At 39.0% G+C, this 23,004-nt stretch overlaps 1 protein-coding gene across 1 annotated transcript in view; it reads left to right on the top strand.

Moving 5' to 3' along the window:
- LOC128657947 (gastrula zinc finger protein XlCGF26.1-like) overlaps positions 1-17,514 on the top strand; it is a 220,209-nt gene extending 202,695 nt beyond the window's left edge. The window contains exons 9-10 of the mRNA XM_053712372.1: positions 13,603-14,584; positions 17,421-17,514. Coding sequence (XP_053568347.1) covers positions 13,603-14,584; positions 17,421-17,514 — 1,076 coding nt within the window. The remainder of the gene's footprint in view (positions 1-13,602; positions 14,585-17,420) is intronic.
- Positions 17,515-23,004: the final 5,490 nt, after the last annotated feature.

Raw genomic sequence — 23,004 nt, 5'->3', positions numbered from 1 at the left:
TATTCTAATTCCCAAATAATTGATATGGTTTACTTCCTTAAAGATACAGTTTCGACTATGTCTATCTTTTTTAATCCACATGAGTTCTGATTTATTAGGATTTATTTTATACCCCGTAAAAGAGCTAAAGTTGCCTATAATTCCCAACACCATCGGAATACTTCTAGCGGTATCTTTCAAGAACAATAATATATCATCGGCATATAAAGATATCGTCATTTTTTGGCTACCTATATCTACCGCTTGTATTTTCTGTCTGATGGAAATTGCTAGGGGTTCCAGCGCTAAATCAAACAACAGGGGTGACAATGGACACCCCTGTCGTGTACCCTTGCCGAGCGTTATATATTGCGATAATTCCCCGTTTACTAGTAATTGAGATCTTGGTTTGTTATATATTGACTTTATCAACTGCGAGATATTTCCCGAAAACCCACATTTTTCCAGGGCTGAGAACAGATGGTCCCACACGATGGAGTCAAAGGCCTTTTCGGCGTCGATTGTAATGACTGCTAGATCCCCGTCTCCATCGTGTGCATCCCACCGTCCCCAGCCCTTGCCGAGATAATTATAATAATCCAAGATTGTTAGGACTCTTCTCATATTTCGTACCGCATTTCTTCCTGGTATGAAACCTGCCTGGTCCGGATGTATTAATTCCCCTATAACTTCTTTCAATCTCTCTGCTATAATCGACATTAGGATCTTGTAATCTTGGTTCAACAGTGAGATTGGACGATAAGAGGCTAAGTCCTCTGGGTCCTTACCTTTCTTGTGGATTAGTGTAACAACTGAATCTGCGAAGTATTGTGAGCTCATCTCATTGTTCATATAATATTCATTGTATAACTTGATAAGCGTCGGGGTCAGGAATTCTAGTGTTGATTTATAAAATTCTGCAAGGAGACCGTCTGGCCCTGCTGCTTTCCCTATTTTTAGCTTTTTGATAATTTTTACAACTTCTGTCTCTGTAATTGGTGTGTTTATTTTAGACAGTGCCTCTCTTGTTATTTGGGGTAACTTAATCCCTTGCCAGAATTTCTCTTTCTCCTCCTGATTTATCTGTTGTCTAGAGTAAAGCTTTGAATAATAATTATAAAATGCCTGCCTTATTTCCAGGGAGGAGTTTAACACTCTGTCCCCTGTTCTGTTGGTTGTTATTATATTCTTTTGGCTACGAAATTTAATTAACTTAGCGAGATGTTTTGCGTTTATACCTTGCTGGCCTTGATAGACCACCCTGGCTTTTAGATCTTCCCTGGCCCATTTTTCTTTCAAAAAGTTCTCTCGCTCCGTCTTTTTATCTCTATAGCTGCCCCATGTATCCTCATTTGGGTTTCCTTTATATTGTTCAAATGCATTTCTGAGCTGATTGGCCAGCTGCCTTTCTCTAGCCTTAAGTTTGCGGGTAAAAGACACCATATACGCCTTTACCTACCCTCTGAGAACTGCCTTACCTGCCTCCCACAAAATTTCAGTTCTATTTATATACTCCTTGTTATTTGTGAGATATTCTTTCCACGTTTTCCACAGCCAATTTACAAACTGTTGGTTATTATATATAAACCCTGGGTAATGGAATGTATTTCTGTTTTTACCTGGTCTGGATATGGTTGAAATCTTAAGTGAGATTATTGCGTGGTCTGACAAAATTATTTCTGCTATATTTGTTTCTATTTCTAGTTTCAATAGATGTTCTTCTATTAGGAACATGTCGATGCGTGAAAAGTTTCTATGTGCCTTAGATTCACATGTGAATGTCCGTTCATCTGGATGTTGTAACCTCCAAATGTAATTTATTTTTAATGCCTTGGCAAAGTGTCTCATATACTTTGCTTCCCTGTAATTTACCTGTTTGCTTCTTATTTTAAGTTTGTCAATATCAGGATATAATGTCATGTTCATGTCCCCAGCAATTATCAAATTTTGACCCAGATATGGTGTTACTTTTTGTTTAATCTTTTGCCAGAAACCCTTATCCAGGCCATTAGGGCCATATATATTGCATATGGTCCATATCTCATTTCCGGTCTTGATTTGAGCAATTAAATATCTCCCCTCTGAATCTAATTCTTGTTTCAATATACTGTAGCTCAAATTTTTATTGAAAAGTATCGCTACCCCCCTTTTACGTTTGTTACATGGTGTGGCTAATAAATAAAGAAAAGAAAGGAAAAAAAAGGGGGTTCCCTTCTATATATAACTGTGACTTTTATTATAATATTCTTTCTAAACATTTAAAAAATAATATTGTGTTTCACTCAGTCTACTAAATTGGATGTAATTTTACACTGTGATATTGTTTTCATCACAAAAGGCTTTTGCTTCATTCACCGAGTTTAAGACAATGGTGCCTTCCATACCTAAAACCGTTATTTGGGCTGGATATCTCATATTTGCTTTAAGCCCGGCTTTGATCAGCCCCGTACAAAAAGGTGCCATTGCCTTACGCCTGGTGGATGTCTCTATAGAAAAATCTTGAAATAAATAAATCTGTTTATTCTCTATCATCAAAGGTTGCGTTCTTCTATAGTGACTCATTACATTAAACTTGTCTTGAAAATTTAGGTATTTGATCAATACCATTCGTGGGCGTGCAATACCATCTCTGGACTCTTTACTAGTCCCGATTCTGTGTGCTCTTTCAACCTGCAACTTCATATTGCCTAACTGTATACCTAGTAAACTAGGCAAGATTGTCTCCCCAAATCTTAGTAGATCCGTGTACTCCTTTGTTTCAGGGAGTCCCACTATTCGCACATTACTGCGCCGCGACCTATCCTCAAGGTCGTCAACCTTAGCTTGCAACATTTTGATTTCATCTGTATGTAGATTCATATTTGTTTCCTGATTGTACATTTTATCTTCTAGGTCTGAGACCCTATCTTCAACTTCCCTCATTCTAACTGCAAATTGTTTCACTTCTTGAGAAAGATCTGCTATCTCTCTTTTGATTATCTCAAATTGCGGTAAAATTAAATCAGCAAGTTGATTTATTGTATAGTTTCACCTGAACTCCCTGGATCTATCTCTGTGCTGCTTTCTTGCAGGGCCCTTAACTTTTTGTCTTTCTTGGCCGGCATAATTGGGGATCTGTTTCTCATGTTCGTAATATACTTATCCATAAACGAGAGTATAACAAGAAACGTGTGTAAAAACATAATTTATGTAAGAACTTACCTGATAAATTCATTTCTTTCATATTAGCAAGAGTCCATGAGCTAGTGACGTATGGGATATACATTCCTACCAGGAGGGGCAAAGTTTCCCAAACCTTAAAATGCCTATAAATACACCCCTCACCACACCCACAATTCAGTTTAACGAATAGCCAAGAAGTGGGGTGATAAGAAAAAAGTGCGAAAGCATATAAAATAAGGAATTGGAATAATTGTGCTTTATACAAAAAAATCAAAACCACCACAAAAAAGGGCGGGCCTCATGGACTCTTGCTAATATGAAAGAAATGAATTTATCAGGTAAGTTCTTACATAAATTATGTTTTCTTTCATGTAATTAGCAAGAGTCCATGAGCTAGTGACGTATGGGATAATGATTACCCAAGATGTGGATCTTTCCACACAAGAGTCACTAGAGAGGGAGGGATAAAATAAAGACAGCCAATTCCTGCTGAAAATAATCCACACCCAGAATAAAATTTTAATGAAAAAACATAAGCAGAAGATTCAAACTGAAACCACTGCCTGAAGTACGTTTCTACCGAAAACTGCTTCAGAAGAAGAAAACACATCAAAATGGTAGAATTTAGTAAAAGTATGCAAAGAGGACCAAGTTGCTGTTTTGCAAATCTGATCAACCGAAGCTTCATTTCTAAACGCCCAGGAAGTAGAAACTGACCTAGTAGAATGAGCTGTAATCCTTTGAGGCGGAGTGTTACCCGACTCAACATAGGCATGATGAAATAAAGATTTCAACCAAGATGCCAAAGAAATGGCAGAAGCTTTCTGGTCTTTTCTAGAACCGGAAAAGATGACAAATAGACTAGAAGTCTTTCGGAAAGACTTAGTAGCTTCAACATAATATTACAAAGCTCTAACAGCATCCAAAGAATGCAATGATTTCTCCTTAGAATTCATAGGATTAGGACATAATGAAGGAACCACAATTTCTCTACTAATGTTGTTAGAATTCACAACCTTAGGTAAAAAATTCAAAAGAAGTTCGCAGCACCGCCTTATCCTGATGCAAAATCAGAAAAGGAGACTCACAAAAAAGAGTAGATAATTCAGAGACTCTTCTGGCAGAAGAGATGACCAAAAGAAACAAAACTTTCCAAGAAAGTAATATAACGACCAAAGAATGCATGGGTTCAAAAGGAGAAGCTTGAAGAGCCCCCAGAACCAAATTCAAACTCCAAAGAGGAGAAATTGACTTAACGACAGGTTTTATACGAACCAAAGCTTGTACAAAACAATGAATATCAGGAAGATTAGCAATCCTTCTGTGAAAAAGAACAGAAAGAGCAGAGATTTGTCTTTCAAGAAACTTGCGGACAAACCTTTATCTAAACTATCCTGAAGAAATATAAGTCTTCCAGACTCTATAATATATCTCTCTAGATACAGATTTACGAGCCTGTCACATAGTATCAATCACAGAGTCAGAGAAACCTCTTTGACCAAGAATCAAGCGTTCAAACTCCACACCTTAAAATTAAGGTTTTGAGATCCTGATGGAAAAAAGAACCTTGAGACAGAAAGACTGGTCTTAACGGAAGAGTCCACAGCTGGCAAGAGGCCATCCGGACAAGATCCGCATACCAAAACCTGTGAGGCCATGCTGGAGCTACCAGCAGGACAAACGAGCATTCCTTTAGAATATTAGAGAATACCCTTGGAAGAAGAACTAGAGGCGGAAAGATATAGGCAGGATGACACTTGTAAGGAAGAGATAATGCATCCACTGCCTCCGCCCGAGGATCCCTGGATCCGGACAGATACCAGGGAAGTTTCTTGTTTAGATGAGAAGCCATCAGATCTATTTCTGAGAGTTCCCACATTTGAACAATCTGAGGAAATACCTCTGGGTGAAGACCATTCGCCCAGGTGCAACGTTTGGCGACTGAGATAATCCGCTTTCCAATTGTCCATACCTGGGATATGAACCGCAGAGATTAGACAGGAGCTGGATTCCGCCCAAACCAAAATTCGAGATACTTCTTTCATAGCCAGAGGACTGTGAGTCCCTCCTTGATGATTGATGTATGCCACAGTTGTGACATTGTCTGTCTGAAAACAAATGAACAACTCTCTCTTCAGAAGAGGCCAAGACTGAAGAGCTCTGAAATTGCACGGAGTTCCAAAATATTGATCGGAAATCTCACCTCCTGAGATTCCCAAACCCCTTGTGCCGTCAGATACCCCCACACAGCTCCCCAACCTGTAAGACTTGCATCTGTTGAGATTATAGTCCAGGTCGGAAGAACAAAGAAGCCCCCTGAACTAAACGATGGTGATCTGCCCACCATGTCAGAGAGTGTCGTATAATCGGTTTAAAGATATTAATTGAGATATCTTTGAGTAATCCCTGCACCATTGGTTCAGCATACAGAGCTGAAGAGGTCGCATGTGAAAACGAGCAAAGGAGATCGCATCTGATGCGGCAGTCCTAAGACCTAAAATTTCCATGCATAAGGCTACCAAAGGGAATGATTGTGACTGAAGGTTTTGGCAAGCTGATATCAATGTTAAACTTCTCTTGTCTGACAAGGACAGAGTCATAGACACTGAATCTATTCTAGAAACCTAAAAAGGTTACACTTGTCTGAGGAATCAATGAACTGATTGGTAAATTGATCCTCCAACCATGAACTTGAAGAAACAACACAAGTCGATTCGTATGAGATTCTTCGAAAATGAGAAGACTGAGCAAGTACCCAGATATTGTCCAATAAGGAAATACCAAAAAAACCCTGTTCTCTGATTACAGAAAGAAGGGCACCGAGAACCTTTGAAAAAAAATTCTTGGAACTGAGGCTAGGCCAAACGGTAGAGCCACAAAACTGGTAATGCTTGTCTAAAAAGAGAATCTCAGACACTAAAAGTGATCTGGATGAATCGGAATATGTAGATACACATCCTGTAAATCTATTGTAGACATATAATGCTCTTGCTAAACAAAAGGCAGGACAGTCCTACAGTAACCATCTTGAATGTTGGTATCCTTACATAACGATTCAATATTGATAGATCCGGAACTGGTCTGAAGAAATTGACCTTCTTTGGTACAATGAAGAGATAAAATAAAACCCCAGCCCCTGTTCCAGAACTGGAACTGGCATAATTACTCCAGCCAACTCTAGATCTGAAACACATTTCAGAAATGCTGAGCCTTTGCTGTGTTAACTGGGACACGGGAAAGAAAAAAATCTCTTAGCAGGAGGCCTTAATTGAAGCCAATTCTGTACCTTTCTGAAACAATGTTCTGAAACCAGAAATTGAGAACGGAATTGATCAAAATTTCTTTGAAGAAAACGTAATCTGCCCCATACCAGCTGAGCTGGAATAAGGTCCGCACCTTCATGGGTACTTAGGAGCTGGCTATAGGTTTTCTAAAAGGCTTGGATATATTCCAAACTGGAAATAGTTTCCAAACTGATACCGCTCCTGAGAATGAAGGATCAGGCTTTAGTTCCTTATTGTGAGGAAAGGAACGAAATGATTATTAGACCTAAATTTACCTTAGATTTTTTATCCTTTGGAAAAAAAGTTCCCTTCCTTCCAGAAACAGTTGAAATAATAATTTATTACCCTGGAAAGAAAGGGAAAGCAAAGTTGACTTAGAAGACATATCAGTATTCCAAGTTTAATCCATAAAGCTTTTCTAGCTAAAATAGCTAGAGACATATACCTGACATCAACTCTAATGATATCAAAAGATGGTATCACCAATAAAATTATTAGCATGTTATAGAATAATAATAATGCTATAAAATTATGATCTGTTACTTGTTGCGCTAAAGCTTCTAACCAAAAAGTTGAAGCTGCAGCAACATCTGCTAAAAATATAGCAAGTCTAAGAAGATTACCTGAACATAAGTAAGCTTTTCTTAGAAGGATTCAATTTTCCTATCTAAAGGATCCTTAAATGAATTACTATCTGCCGTAGGAATAGTAGCACATTTAGCAGGAGTAGAGACAGCCCCATAACCTTAGGGATTTTGTCCCAAAAAAACTCTAATCTGTCAGATGGCACAGGATATAATTGCTTAAACGTTTAGAAGGAGTAAAAGAATTACCCAAATTATTCCATTCCCTGGAAATTACTTCAGAAATAGCATCAGGGAGATTAAACACTTCTGGAATAACTACAGGAGATTTAAAAACCTTATTTAAACATTTAGATTTAGAATCAAGAGGACCAGAATCCTCTATTTCTAATGCAATTAATACTTCTTTAAATAAAGAACGAATAAATTCCATCTTGAACAAATACAAAGATTTATCAGCATCAACCTCTGAGACAGAAACCTCTGAACCAGAAGAACCATTATCAGTATCAGAATGATGATGTTCATTTAAAAATTCATCTGAAAAAAGAGAAGTTTTAAAAGACTTTTATGTAAACTAGAAGGAGAAATAACAGACATAGCCTTCTTAATGGATTTAAAAAATAAAATCTCTTATGTTTATCAGGAACACTCTGAAAATTAGATGTTGACGGAACAGCAACAGGTAATGTAACAGTACTAAAGGAAATTTTATCTGCATTAATAAGTTTGTCATGACATGCAATACAAACAACAGCTGGAGAAACAGATACCAAAAATTATAGCAGATACACTTAGCTTGGTAGCTTCAGCAGTAGACAGCGATTTTCCTGTAGTATCTTCTGACTCAGATGCAACGTGAGACATCTTGCAATATGTAAGAGAAAAAACAACATATAAAGCAAAATTGATCAAATTCCTTAAATGACAGTTTCAGGAATGGGAAAAAATGCCAAAGAACAAGCTTCTAGCAACCAGAAGCACTGAAAAAATAAGACTTAAATAATGTGGAGACAAAAGCGACGCCCTTATTTTTTAGCGCCAAATAAGACGCCCACATTATTTGGCGCCTAAATGCTTTTGGCGCCAAAAATGACGCCACATCCGGAACGCCGACATTTTTGGCGCAAAATAACGTCAAAAAAATGACGCAACTTCCGGCGACACGTATGACGCCGGAAACGGAAAAGAATTTTTGTGCCAAAAAAGTCTGCGCCAAGAATGACGCAATAAAATGAAGCATTTTCAGCCCCCGCGAGCCTAACAGCTCACAGGAAAAAAAGAGTCAAATTTTTGAAGGTAAGAAAAAATGAATAATTCAAATGCATTATCCCAAATATGAAACTGACTGTCTGAAAAATAAGGAAAGTTGAACATTCTGAGTCAAGGCAAATAAATGTTTGAAAACATATATTTAGAACTTTATAAACAAAGTGCCCAACCATAGCTTAGAGTGTCACAGAAAATAAGATTTACTTACCCCAGGACACTCATCTACATGTTGTAGAAAGCCAAACCAGTACTGAAACGAGAATCAGCAGAGGTAATGGTATATATAAGAGTATATCGTCGATCTGAAAAGGGAGGTAAGAGATGAATCTCTACGACCGATAACAGAGAACCTATGAAATAGACCCCGTAGAAGGAGATCACTGCATTTAAATAGGCAATACTCTCCTCACATCCCTCTGACATTCACTGCACGCTGAGAGGAAAACCGGGCTCCAACTTGCTGCGGAGCGCATATCAACGTAGAATCTAGCACAAACTTACTTCACCACCTCCATCGGAGGCAAAGTTTGTAAAACTGAATTGTGGGTGTGGTGAGGGGTGTATTTATAGGCATTTTAAGGTTTGGGAAACTTTGCCCCTCCTGGTAGGAATGTATATCCCATACGTCACTAGCTCATGGACTCTTGCTAATTACATGAAAGAAAAAGTGGGTGTGTTACAATATTAACTTCCTTCAACTTCTGTGATATTGCTCCTTAACTATACTATAACCTTACTTATCCTTCGTACTACTTGGAGCAAAAAAAATGAGTTTGTCTCTTGACTCAAAAACTTAAGTGTTTTCCGTGTCCCTAATTGTCCCAATCCCTTGTGCGTGTCTTTTGCCCCTATCCTTTTATTTGTGTCTAAACTAGTGCTCTTTTTCTTACAACTCCTACTCTGCTGAAAACTTTCAATACCTTTTTAATCCTCTATCATAAACACTTTTGTGTACTTAGTGACTGACCCCTGCCCTGAGGGATAAAATTATCGTGTGCTATCTAGAATATGTTATGCCCACTTTTATCTTCTTTGGCCCGCCTAACAGGTAAATCAACATTTCTTTCTCTTATGTTTTTATAACTCATATATATTTACAGCGTCACAGAAAAAAATATCTGCTGTAATCTTTTCTTATTTGGGAGAAAAATCTGTTTCTTCAGCCTGACTGTATTTAGGTATTTTTATCCTTTTGTTAAGCCTGTTATTTCAAATGAGCTTATTCGTTTCTTACACTTCATTCAAGAGATAGTATCTTTTCACCTGTCTGGTTATGCTACTCGACCCCACCTGCTGTAAAACACAAATCCTTACTCAGCCATATTGCAGTTATATTCAGAGTTTTTGCAAATACATTACATCATTACCAACTTCATTCATTTCATGTTTCCGTTTTTTGCCTCTATAAAGACACCCTGCCTTGCATTATTAAAAACAGACAAGTGTTTAAAGCAAAAAAAAGATCACATCATAGATAAGTCTGAAAGTCTCTGTGCGTAGCGTTCATAATGTTTTAGGGTACTGTCCTGCTATTGCCTTTACCCTTTTCTTCCACTTTAATATAGTACTCAGTTCTAATTCGCTACTTTACACTGCTCTTCTGTACAGCAATTAACTATTTTAATCAGACTTTAATAATCTGCAAGAGTCTGTCCGCCGCTCTATGGCGCAACTGTTCGTTAGTTCCAACCAGAAAGCTCACATTGATTACAGTGTTGTCTTGTAGGACACTTCTTTATACAGTCAATGAGCCTTTTGCGCTAGTAAATATATGGTATCTCTCTTCACCACAGACACACACTTCATTTCCTTGCCATATACAACACAACTTTTTGTAACGTTATATTAATTGAGGGATACTTGCGGTTTTACGGCTCTGGTACTTGCGTGTCTGCCCCTGGCTTTTAATCCTCGACTCCGGACCACTTCACCGTTAGTTTACATCCTCCCCACAACGGGCACGATACCTCGCATCCGGTGTTGGGCTGCTCCGTCACACGGGTCATAGAACGGAATTATGAAGATTTTTATGGTCTTCCAGTTCGAGTCGTTAGAGTTAGTCGTGCCTGCAGACCGTTAGCTTGGCAACCTCGCCTGTGAGTTGCGTCCTCTCTTCCACTTGGTGTATCTTGGCTTCGTGTGTGTCTGGGCCAGTACCGCCCGGCCTTTGTGCGGTTCCAATGGGACTTCCGGCCTCTCCGCTCGCCTGTACTCAAGCTGCTCCCTGGGCAGAGCTTGTTGAGCCCCGCAATAGGAGTCTGCGGTTTAGGCTGCGATCTTCTCTGGCTTGTGATTTAGGTGTCGGTTCCTCTGCTGGACGCTCCAGCGTCGTGCTTACTGATTGCCACGCCTGCAAACTGGTCTCACAGCCTTGTGGAAGAAAACTAAGCTGTCATATGGTTGAAGTTTCCATAAAGCCATTCTGCCATGCCATCACCTGTTTAACCGCTGGAGCCATTTTTTAATTGGACAGATATTCCAAATAAGCCAGCTTCTAAACACCACAAACATCTCATGATTTTTTGGCGCAATTTCAGCTTTCCAGAAGCTTGTATACAGGAAGTCAGCAGCCTTGTTGTAATTCTTAATATCTCTTTTATGTTCTCCAATTCTCGTCCTCGAGGTACGAGTAGTTTGACCCACGTACTGTTCATAGCAAATTAAGCATTCCAAGAGATACACCAAGTACTCGGTGCCACAATTGCCACCGTGGTTGTACTTTTGAAGGATTCACCTTTCAATACAAAACCAAAAGTGCCACAATTAGTGGTACCACATTTAAAAGTACACTTTTTATTTAGCCAATCAACACCAGTACTACTGTTCCTTCGGGACACCAAGCTTGGTGATAACCTCGTTGCCAGGATTGGTGGCTTTTTTGAGACAAATTTAATGTTGTCAATCAGAGGAGCCAAAATATCATCACTCTTTAAAACATTTAAATTTCTCTTTAAGATATCACAAACCTGTTTAAACTAAATTGAATATTCAGTAGAGAAAACAACGGGTTGTTTACCCCCAACCAAATTCCAATCCTTACTCTTTTTTTCTTTTTGGCTTTCAAATCCATTTTCTTGATCTCCTCTAGATCTTGTAACATATTTGATTCTTCATAACCTTATTTGATTCTTCATAACTCTACATTTAAGTCTTTCAATGAGTTTGCCAGCCTGTATCTCAAACCGAGAGTCTGAGTTTGTATTTCTTCTTAGCCTTAGGAGTTGACTTCTCGGAATTAACTTGATTAGATGTGCAGGGTGACATGAACCAGAATGCAAAATTGTATTGCCCGAAGAAGGCTTTCTAAAGGTATCAGTCACAATAGAAACCAGCACTACTGAACCTGTCAACTCCAAGTCCAAAAAATTCACCTTGTCATCTACTACTTCCCCTGTCAATCTCAACCCTTATTCATTGTTATTAACAAATTCCAAAAATTGCTCAAATTCAAAATGTTCTTCCACAATAAAGATCAGGTCATCAATAAATCTATTGTATTGTATGATATTGCTGCAGAACAGATTCATATCTCCATATAGGTAGTTGAGCTCCCACCATCCAACATACAAATTAGCAAACGAGGGGGCAAATTTTGCCCCCATCACGGTGCCACATGTTTGTAAATAATAGGCACCATCAAACATTTTTTTTTTAATTATGTTTCAGTAGGAACTCAACCACCTCACAAAGAAACAATTTAAACTCTACAGAGAGATTGGTATCCCTGTCCAAGAAAAACTTTATAGCAACTGTGCCCAAAGAATGGGGTACACTTGAATATAACGAAGCTGCATCAATGACAACCCATTTGTACCCACCTTCCCACTTAATATTGTTCAAAATAGATAACAAGTGCCCTGAATTTCTGAGATAACTACTCAGATTTTTTACCAGGGACTGTAAAATACTATCTACCCATTCCGAAAGTGACTCAAAAAGTGAGCCAATTCCAGAAATAATGGGTCTTCCTGGTGGTCTTTCATGGTCATGTTATTTTAACTATAATCATTAAATATTTGATTTTAATATTTCCCTTGAGTGCTGCTTACCGTGGTTTGTTGGATTTTCATTGCGGGTGTGCTCAGCCGCTGGCGTGCACCACGTCATAGTATCCAGTACCACCCCAAACATTTGCAATACAGGCAGTCTGTCTGTGGAAAGAGAGTGGCGTTGTCAGGCATCGAGCAGCGTAAGGAATTGTTTGGTCGTGCTGGAACACTGTTTCCTCTCTTGATGGTCTGAGAAGTGACTTTAATAGTGTTCAGCTTGTGAACCTTTAGATGATTGGATGAAAGGCCAATAAGAGGGCATACTAGTGGGTGCTCACATTATCCTATGACTAAGTGTCGACAGGCACGAAACGCATAAGGATATCTTGTTTTCTGTCCCCTAACTCTTGGAATGTGTTATTTTAATTATAATCATTAAATATTGGATTTTAATATTTCCCTTGAGTGCTACTTACCGTGGTTTGTTGGATTTTCGTTGCGGTGTGCTCAGCCCCTGGCGTGCACCACGTCATAGTATCCAGTACCATCCCAAACATTTGCAATACAGGCAGTCTGTCTGTGGAAAGAGAGTGGCGTCGTCAGGCCTCGAGCAGCGTAAGGAATTTTTTGGTCACACATAAAACCTACACTAACCTTCCTTATCTCCACTGCTATACCCTTAAACCCCATAGCACGTAAGCTTATGAGCCCAGCTGTTTGTAGTTCACCTTCATAAGAGCCGACTATAGCAGTGCAACTCTCATCCCGGTATTGTTTTTTATATATCACCTATGTTCCTAGCGCTGCGGAACCTGTTGGCACTCTACAAATACCTGATAATAATAATTGCCTGAGGGAGCTGCTGATTATCCCAGAAGGTGTAGTTGACATGTGAGTGAGATTCTTCTCTCTGATGAAGATTGTATATATTGCTTAGATATACTACATTACCTGGGGCCATTTTCTTTGTTTTGTTGTTCTAGAGTCATCCTTGTTTTAACTACAAGCACAAAAGCAGTAGTTACAATTATTTTAGCCTATAAACTAATATTTATATTGCTAAAAGTTTCTGTGGACACAATTTTAAAAAGGAATAGATATATTAGGTAGAAAAACAACATTATATTAAAGTTAGTTCAGTCTTTGACTAAGTGTGAATTCTTAGAAATAGTCCATAATGTCCAGTAAACTGCCCTTAAGCCTTAGCATGGAAATGGTCTAGTTGTCACAGTGTCTACTACAAGTGTAGGGGACTGACTATATCAGAACAGATAGATGATAAAATAATGATGTAATTAATAACATTACTCCCATTGTGTTTCTTATTGTCAGGTGAATTCACAAACTGCAATAATCCTAGTGATGACCAGAGTGCAGATGCTTCTTTACATCTTCTTCAAAATCAAAGAAACCATGTGGGAAATTTATGTTCTGACTGTGGGAAATGTTTTCTTAAGAAATCACATCTTTTTAAACATCTAACAATTCATACAGGAGAAAATCTATTTTCCTGTCCTATATGTGGGAAATGTTTTAACTGTAAAAACATTCTTGTTGCTCATCAGAAAATTCATACAGGAGAAAAAGAATTTTCATGTTCTGATTGTGGGAAATGCTTTACTAAGAAATCAAATCTTATTCGTCATCAGAAAATTCATACAGGGGAGAAAGGATTTTCATGTCTTGACTGTGGGAAATGTTTTACTCTGAAATCAAATCTATTTACACATCAGAAAATTCATACAGGGGAGAAAGCATTTTCATGTTCTGACTGTGGGAAATGTTTTACTTTTAAATCAAATCTCATTACACATCAGAAAATTCATACAGGGGTGAAAGGATTTTCATGTTCTGACTGTGGGAAATGTTTTACTTGGAAATCACATCTTCTTAGACATCAGAAAACGCATACAGGAGAAAAAGCATTTTCGTGTTCTGACTGTGGTAAATGTTTTACTCGGAAATCAACTCTTCTTATGCATCAAAAAATTCATACTGGGGTGAAAGGATTTTCATGTTCTGACTGTGGGAAATGTTTTACTCATAAATCAACTCTTCTTATGCATCAAAAATGTCATAAAGGGGAAAAAGGATTTCCATGTTCTGACTGTGGAAAATGTTTTACTCTGAAATCAACTCTTATTATGCATCAGAAAATACATACAGGGGAGAAAGCATTTTTATGTTCTGACTGTGGGAAATGTTTTACTCTGAAATCACATCTTCTTAGCCATCAGAAAACGCATACAGGAGAAAAGGCATTTTTGTGTTCTAACTGTGGGAAATGTTTTACTCAGAAATCACATCTTATTAGGCATCAGAAAATTCATATTAAAAAAAATTAGAGTTTAACCTCCTAAGTGCAGAGGAATAATATGGTAGTTGTCACCCACACAATACCAAGTGCTGATGATGACTGCATGTGACCCCCTGGGGAGTGCAGTTTTGGAGCTGTTTGAGGTCCCTTCTGCACCTCAATCGTTTATGAGGTGACCCCAGGGTGGATTTGATTTAAAAATTATGATTTAAATCACTAGTCTGTAAGACCAATTTTAAATCCTGGTTTTCATTTTTAGAATACATTTTCAGATTATTTGTTTATAGTTATACCAGGCTATTACTAAATTGGTTATATATCATTAGATATGCATAGATAGATCATTGAAATTAATGAAATTATTTGGAGGTGAATTATCTCCAGTTTAATTGGTTAATCATTCACATTTGATGAGCTTTTCACCTGTACTTTATTGGAAGGAGGAAAATTATTACATTAATAATAACAATAGAAATAGTTTTATTTTACTAAAACAATAACATTATTTTTCATTTTTAATCCTTGCCCCCTCCCTCCTCACACTTAGGTCCTTGTGCATATCTATTCCACTCCAAACAATCTTCTATTCAGTGAGCTTCTTGAAACTTAGTATGGGTGTATTCTGTGTACATAGATTTGAAGGGGAGCAATGACATTAACATTAATTTTTTAACAATTTTCCAATTGACTTCTCTTATCTAATTTGCTTTGTTCTTTAGGTGTCCATTGTTAAAAAGCCTGCATAGGTAGGCTCACTCAGATGCAATGTACTACTGTGAGCTAGCTGCTTGTCACGGTCTCACCCATTGTATTCAGATATCCCCCAGTGGAGCATTGCTCTCCTTCAACAAAGGATTCCAAGAGAATGAAACAAATATAATATAAGTAAATCTAAAAATGTTATGTTCTAAGATCTATTTATCAACTCTGTATGTTCATTTTTTAGATATTTTGCTGTGGATGTTATTTCTGCAGACACAAATTCACAGCTTTGAGAACTACAAAATTAATCATATGTGATATCATTAAGATTGAAACATTGTTCAAAATAATCTAGGCACGATATTGTGAATAGATTAATGGAATTAATTAATAAAAAAACATTACAGTAATAAATAAACAGCATCTTGCTATATAATTAAAAACTAATTTATATTAGTTTTCAGGATGAATAACCTTTGGATTATAACCTTTGGATTATAATGTATCTTGAATAACAACTATTTTTAGATAGATTTTTCCTCAAAAAGCTCTTAAATAAATAAATCCTATTTAATTTTTTATCCACCCTGTGTGACCCAGTGTATTTGCCATCCGTGGGGGGATCCAGGGTCCCTAGGTAGGTTTGAATAGTCAAGGGAGCACCTGGAGCCTCCATGTTATTAATTTCTGCTTATTTTAGAAATGTTGCCTAATACAACTATAGATCCACAACAGTTTTTACTATAGAGTTGACAAAAAAAACCTCACTGTTTTTGTTTACACCCTTGTTTATTTAAATTATAATAAAAATAAATCAATCAGGGAGATAGCGGGAACATTAGTGGCCAAATCAACAGTTTGGTACATTCTGAGAAAAAAAACCCACTGGTGAGCTCTGCAACACAAAAGGCCTGGAAGTCCACAACAGTGGTGGATGATCATAGGATCCTATCCATGGTAAAGAAAAAACCCTTCACAACATCTAGCCAAGTGAAGAACACTCTCCAGGAGGTAGGCATATCATTATCCTAATGTATCATAAAGTGAAGACTTCTCAAGAGCAATATAGAATGGCCAGATTAGACTATGCGGAAAAAAAAAAAAGCCAGCCCAGTTCTGGAACAGCATTCTTTGGACAGATGACACTAAGATCATCCTGTACCAGAATGATGGGAAGAAAAAAGTATGGGGAAGACTTGGAACAGCTCATGATCTGAAGAATACCACATTATCTGTAATACACGGGGGATGCAGTGTGATGGCATGGGAATGCATGGCTTCCAATGGCAATGGGTCACTAGTTTTTATTTATGATGTGACAGAAGCAAGGATATATTGTCTGCTTCACTTTACAGATCGACAATGACCCAAAACATACTGTGAAAGCAGCCCATGAGTTTTTTAAGGCAAAGAAGTGGAATATTATGCAATGGCCCAGTCAATAGAGCATGCATTTCACTTGCTGAAGACAAAACTTAAGGCAGAAAAACCTACGGACAAACAACAACTGAAGACCGCTGCAGTAAAATCCTGGCAAAGCATCACAAAGGAGGAAACCCAACGTTTGGTCGTTTGGTGATGTCCATGTGTTCCAGACTTCATGCAGTCATTGCCTGCAAAGGATTCTTGATGAATTATTAAAAATAAACATTTTATTTATGATTTGTGAATTTGTCCATTTACATTTGAGACCCTGAAATTTGGGGACTGTGTATAAAAATTGTTGCAATTCCTAAAGGTTTCATACAATATTTTTGTTCAACCTCTTGAATTAAAGATGAAAGTCTGCACTTCACTTGCATCTTGGTTGTTTGATTTTTAATCCACTGTGGTGTCGTACAGAGCAGGAATTATTATTATATATACCGTATTAGCTCAATTATAAGACAAGGTTTTTTTCAGAAAAAAAATCTCTGAAAAAACGACCTTGTCTTATAATCAAACTTGAGAATTGCTGAATAGCGGGCGCCATATTGGAGGAGGAACAGGAAGAGCATACAGTGGACGCCATATTGGAGGAGGAACAGGAAGAGCATACAGCACAGGAGCTGCGGTGACATGCAAACGTTTCCAGGAACTGGGTGAGAAAGCGCTTCTATTACCTGTTTTCACAAACTTATTGACTTTTTAGCGCATTACCGCTCACCCTGCTAAGCACTGACCTTGTAAATCTGTTGTTTCCTGGGAAAGCCTACCTGATGGAAGGTGCAGGGCAAAAGGAATGATAGACTGACCAATGACTGGGTGGGGTCCTACAGGCAACATATAATGTAAAGAGAAGTGCACACAGTCTGTAGGCTATCGGATAATATACCGGTATGTGTGGTAACTTAACAATATTGGTATTTCTTACAATACTTTGAGAATTACTTTGAGAGTACTTCTCTTCACACAGCTCAGCATTGGGACATGTGTCTATATTGATTTGAAATAGAAAGTGTGATTGCTTATACTAAAGTGCTCAAATGTCATTGCTGAAAAAATATGTATATAAAACGTTTTTCCCTGATACATGAAAGTTTGGGGGGGTCGTCTTATAATCAGGGTCATCTAATAATCAAGCAAATATGGTATATAGGAATATCTATTTAAAAAATGTACAATAAATACACAGTATAAGACTTTATTCAAAATAAATATTGCGGGAGGCGGAGCCTGACCACGCAGGAAGATGGTCGCACACTAGAAGGGCTCCTGCCACCGTTACTGATAAAACTGCTATTTCTTTAGCATAGATGCTCTCTTACTATAACATATAATGTGCTGGATTTAGCCTTCATGACTATATGTGCCTGCTGTCTAGTATCCAGGATTGTGCTACTACATTTGCAGCAAAACAGACCGATCTATAGCGGGGCTTACCCACGTGGAGGCCTTACCTCATTTACAAGCAAGGGCTAAAGCAGTGAGGAGGCATACAGCTACCCACCCGGAGGAATTACACCTAGCCCGGTAACAGCTTGCCCCCCCTGAGCGGCAAATATTTTAAAAGGAGAGACCGCTCCTCTGCTCGCATCACAGCCTCATCGCCGCAATACGAGGACTCTTTGACAAGAAAGGTGAAGGCCTGGGGAGCAGGTCTTTACGCGCTTACCCTCAGCGTGATCCGGATCAGGAGCTGCAATCCCCAATCACTGCAGCGACCTCGCAAGCGCAACTGCCCTGTCATCCGACAGGATTTTCAGAGGAGGAACATCACACGATAAGCCTGTTCACCGACTAACACACTGCAAGAGGCTGTCGGCAGGCCAGTGGGACACACATGATTACAGCTTATAGCCTCTACTCACATGCCCCATCGGATACAGTCCATCACCCTAATGAGAGACAGCGTTGCCCAATTCTATAAAAGCCACTAACATATTTAAAGGGATATAAGGGCTAATATTAAGCTGAGCAAGAGGGGCCTTATATGCTAGCTATTTCTGGACTCTCACAATAAGCTAACCTTTGACCGGGGCCCACTCTAATATTCTAGCAAAGGGCACCAACAGTGAGATAACTACTTTAACTGCTTTTTCTACAGTCAACTAGCAGGCTGGGAACAACCTCTATCTCTACCATCTGCTCAGACCAGAATTGCAGGGCCAAAAGGCAGGATTAATTTTTGCTTATTCACAGCTATTAGCTCAGCTAAGGGGGCATGCCTAATAAAAGAGCTAGTAAGGCTGATAAAATTGCTGCCTCCAAACCTATGAGCCATTATCTTAAGCCCTTGGATTCAGCCAGAGAAACAACTGGAGGAGACATACCACATACTACTGACACTCACCCCCAATTTATCACAAAAGACGATATTCACCACTTATCATCCAAAGAGGACATACAAGGAGTGTTGAAAGAAATGAGGAGCCTTTTTGGGGAACTTAGAAAGGATTTCTCTGTGTTGGAATCTAGAGTATTGAATATAGAAAAGCCCTCACATGAAAATGCCATCTCTGTACAACAGCATACCTCTGACATACAAAACCATGCTGACAATTTGCAATATCTCAATGATAAACTTGAGGATATTGATAATCGGGGTCGCAGGAACAACCTGAGGTTCCGTGGAGTATCTGAGACCATTACACCGCAGAACCTGGAGGGTTACCTACAAGCCCTATTTCGAATTATCAAGGACTCACCGTCATCCCCTGAAATTCCCATAGAAAGGGCACATAGGGCTCTTAGGCCCAAGCCGCCAAACAAGGCACCCCCGAGAGACATAATTGTGCGTTTCCTAAGTTTCAAAGATAAGGAAGAAATCCTCCAACATGCCCGCAAGAAACAATCTATTACCCATGCTGGAGAAGAAATTCAGGTTTTCTCCGATTTGTCCCCTGTGACTCTACAAAAACGGAGGGACCTGGGACACATCACTTCTATCCTGAGAACCCACAAGGTCCCCTACAGATGGGGGTTCCCTGTTTCAATCGTTGCCACTAGCAATAACAAAACATCTATCTTCCGGCCTGGTATGGACTATAAGGTTTTCTTAGAGAACTTGGAAATTCAGGTCCCTTCTCCCAGTGGTTCCCTGCTGGGTAGACCGCCCCTATCCACTCGGCCTTCAAGGGATCATCCAGAAGCTGAATCAGTTGGGTAATGTACTAGTAGACTTTTTGAGCCCCTGCACAGTCTTCTCTTTGGCTCAATGTGAAAGAGACTGCTCCTATCTATATACTAATGTTAAAAACTGTGTTCAAAGTTACTCCTGTTCTCTTTAAGTGTTAGTAAGGCATTGTAACTACATGACATGACTTATCAGTGCTATTGTTCTAGTATTTGATTATCCCTTGTTTTGTTCTGTTTTTTGCTTTTTGTTTTTTGCAAATTCTTTGTCACCTGTTTCACCTTGGGACTTAATGCTCGGCCACCACTGGTCTAGACTGGCGCTTACTTCCCCTATATTGGTCCTGACCACAGCTATATAGAGCTAAGGACTGGTGTTTATTCTAGACACTTATAAGGATTTTTCTTTGCTTAATGTGTATATCCCTTTATAGGTTACAAGACCCCATTTTAGCTTCGAACCATCTGACCTAGAAGGTTATTAGTTATCTATTGCCAGAATCTAGTTGTATTATACAAAAATGGCAAACTAATATGATCTTCATAAATTGAAAATGTTGGAATGTGACTAATCTGTGTATACTTGCATTTTTTTTTTTCCTCACCCTTTCATCCTGCCCTAAATTTATATATCATAATTTAATGTTTAACCAATGTAGAATGTATTACGTAAGGTTGGGCCCACTTGCCCTAGGTTATCCAATAGTTTATTAATGTTTGCACTGACCTACATCGAGTTGCCATAAGCTGCTAGCGGGGGTCTTAGGAACTTTACCTTATAGTCTTCCTCACCATTAGGCATTCTGGACATGGGTCTGGATACCATCGCCTATATTTTAATACAGGTAGCTCTCACTAGCAATCTAGAACCCCTCTATGCAGGCTACGCTTGGTACCTTAAACTGTTTTGTTTTTTTGGCTTGATCTGAGGAAAATATCTAACCAATACGAACCTTATATGAGGCTGCCTAGGCTAAACTGCACTCATAGTAGAATATGCTAAATGTATTCTTAAGAATAATTATAACTTACGTCAGTAAAGGGGCTTATCCCCTAACTTAGTGTTCTCTGTGTTTTACAATGTTTTATTTATATTGTTATACCAGAGAGTGTCTTGGTTTACTTGCTTATTCCAGACACTGCTATATTGTTTTTTTTCCTTGTATTTATTTTACTGTACTGAACTTTTCTTCTTCTCTCTCTCTCTCACACTTTCCCATTCTGGTGACCCTCATATCTCTTTAACTCTTTACCCTTGTCCAATTCCCCTTTTTTTTTTTTCTCTCCCCTTCCCTCTCCCCCGTAGTAGTAATAGAAAGTGAAACCGTAGCCTTGACCATGCCATACAAATCTAAAAGGTTTTCTGACCACTCACTTAATCTCACTACTATTAACGCAAAGGGCCTGAACAGCCCAGGAAAATGCTCCATTGCATTTAGAGAATTGAATAAGTCACAGAGTCATATAATCTTGCTACAAGAAACTCACTATAGAAAGGGTAAAGAACCTAAATGGTACAACCCTCAGTTCCCGATAGCTTATTTCGCCTTGGGCCCAAACAAAAAAGGAGGTGTGGGTATTGTCTTTCACAAAACAGTTCCATTTATCATGACACATATTGAGAGAGACCCAGATGGGCGTTACGTGATTCTTGTGGGTACCCTCTATAGACATTACATCACTCTGGCCTCCATATATTCCCCCAATCAAGGCCAGGAGACATTCTTCAATTGGGTCTCTGATCTCCTCTTGGAGCATTCCAGCGGAATCACATACCTAGCTGGAGATTTTAACATTGCAGTTGACCCCTTAGTTGACACTTCGAGAGGGACCTCCTGTACCCCCACATCCACGATTAATCAGGTTAATGACGTACTCACAAAACTAACACTACATGATGTATGGCGGACTCTACACCCAACTTCCAGAGACTATTCCTTTTATTCCACCCCACATAACAGTTACTCCAGGATTGACTACATTTACACAGACTCCTGCGGGCTCTCGATAACACACAGTGTTATTGACCATATCACATGGTCAGACCATGCCCCTGTTTCTTGCTCAATTTTATGGCCAGATATCCCTGTGACACAAAAAACATGGAGATTGGACGAAACCATATTAGATAATCCCATAATATTCAATTTCCTCCCAGAGAAACAGCGCAGTCTGTGAAAGAAAGAAGGACTCCAATAGTGCAATATTGTATGATATAAGCACTCTTTATTTACAACAAGCAAGCCAAATACTCACAATATCTGGCGTGGTTAAAATCACATAAAGGTATCTTTGAAATAACAGCTGATCTAGAGCAGTCTTGTGGTCTGTACAAGCTTGGGAAGTGAACAGCGATGTACCCGGTCGGCGTGTGACGTCACCACCCGACAACAGCTGATTCTGTTAAACACTCCGTCTGCATACACTGACTCACAGTGCTCTCTGGATCTCGGCCTCAACGCGTTTCTCGCCCCCTACTGGGCGCGGGTATATGGGATTAGAAATGCAACGCCCAAATGTTTCTGCGAAGTAGCCCCTAGAGCTGATTTTCATGAAATAGCACTCAACGCCAGATCTGGCGTTGAGTGCTATTTCGTGAAAATCAGCTCTAGGGGCTACTTCGCAGAAACATTTGGGCGTTCCATTTCTAATCCCATATACCCGCGCCCAGTAGGGGGCGAGAAACGCGTTGAGGCCGAGATCCAGAGAGCACTGTGAGTCAGTGTATGCAGACGGAGTGTTTAACAGAATCAGCTGTTGTCGGGTGGTGACGTCACACGCCGACCGGGTACATCGCTGTTCACTTCCCAAGCTTGTACAGACCACAAGACTGCTCTAGATCAGCTGTTATTTCAAAGATACCTTTATGTGATTTTAACCACGCCAGATATTGTGAGTATTTGGCTTGCTTGTTGTAAATAAAGAGTGCTTATATCATACAATATTGCACTATTGGAGTCCTTCTTTCTTTCACAGACTGCGCTGTTTCTCTGGGAGGAAAGTGTTTGGCGATTAAACTGCAAGACAAGCAGTGTGTTTGTAATAGATGCAGCTGAGTCTGGAAGTAAGATCTTTTTGGAACAACTACAATCAACAGTAAGACTGTGTCCACATTTGGATTTATACAATATTATTGGTTCCCATTTATAAGACTTTATTTC

The sequence above is a fragment of the Bombina bombina genome, chromosome 4 (genome assembly GCF_027579735.1).
Source record: "Bombina bombina isolate aBomBom1 chromosome 4, aBomBom1.pri, whole genome shotgun sequence".
NCBI classification, from domain to species: domain Eukaryota; kingdom Metazoa; phylum Chordata; class Amphibia; order Anura; family Bombinatoridae; genus Bombina; species Bombina bombina.
This window is presented reverse-complemented; position numbering and strand designations above follow the sequence as displayed.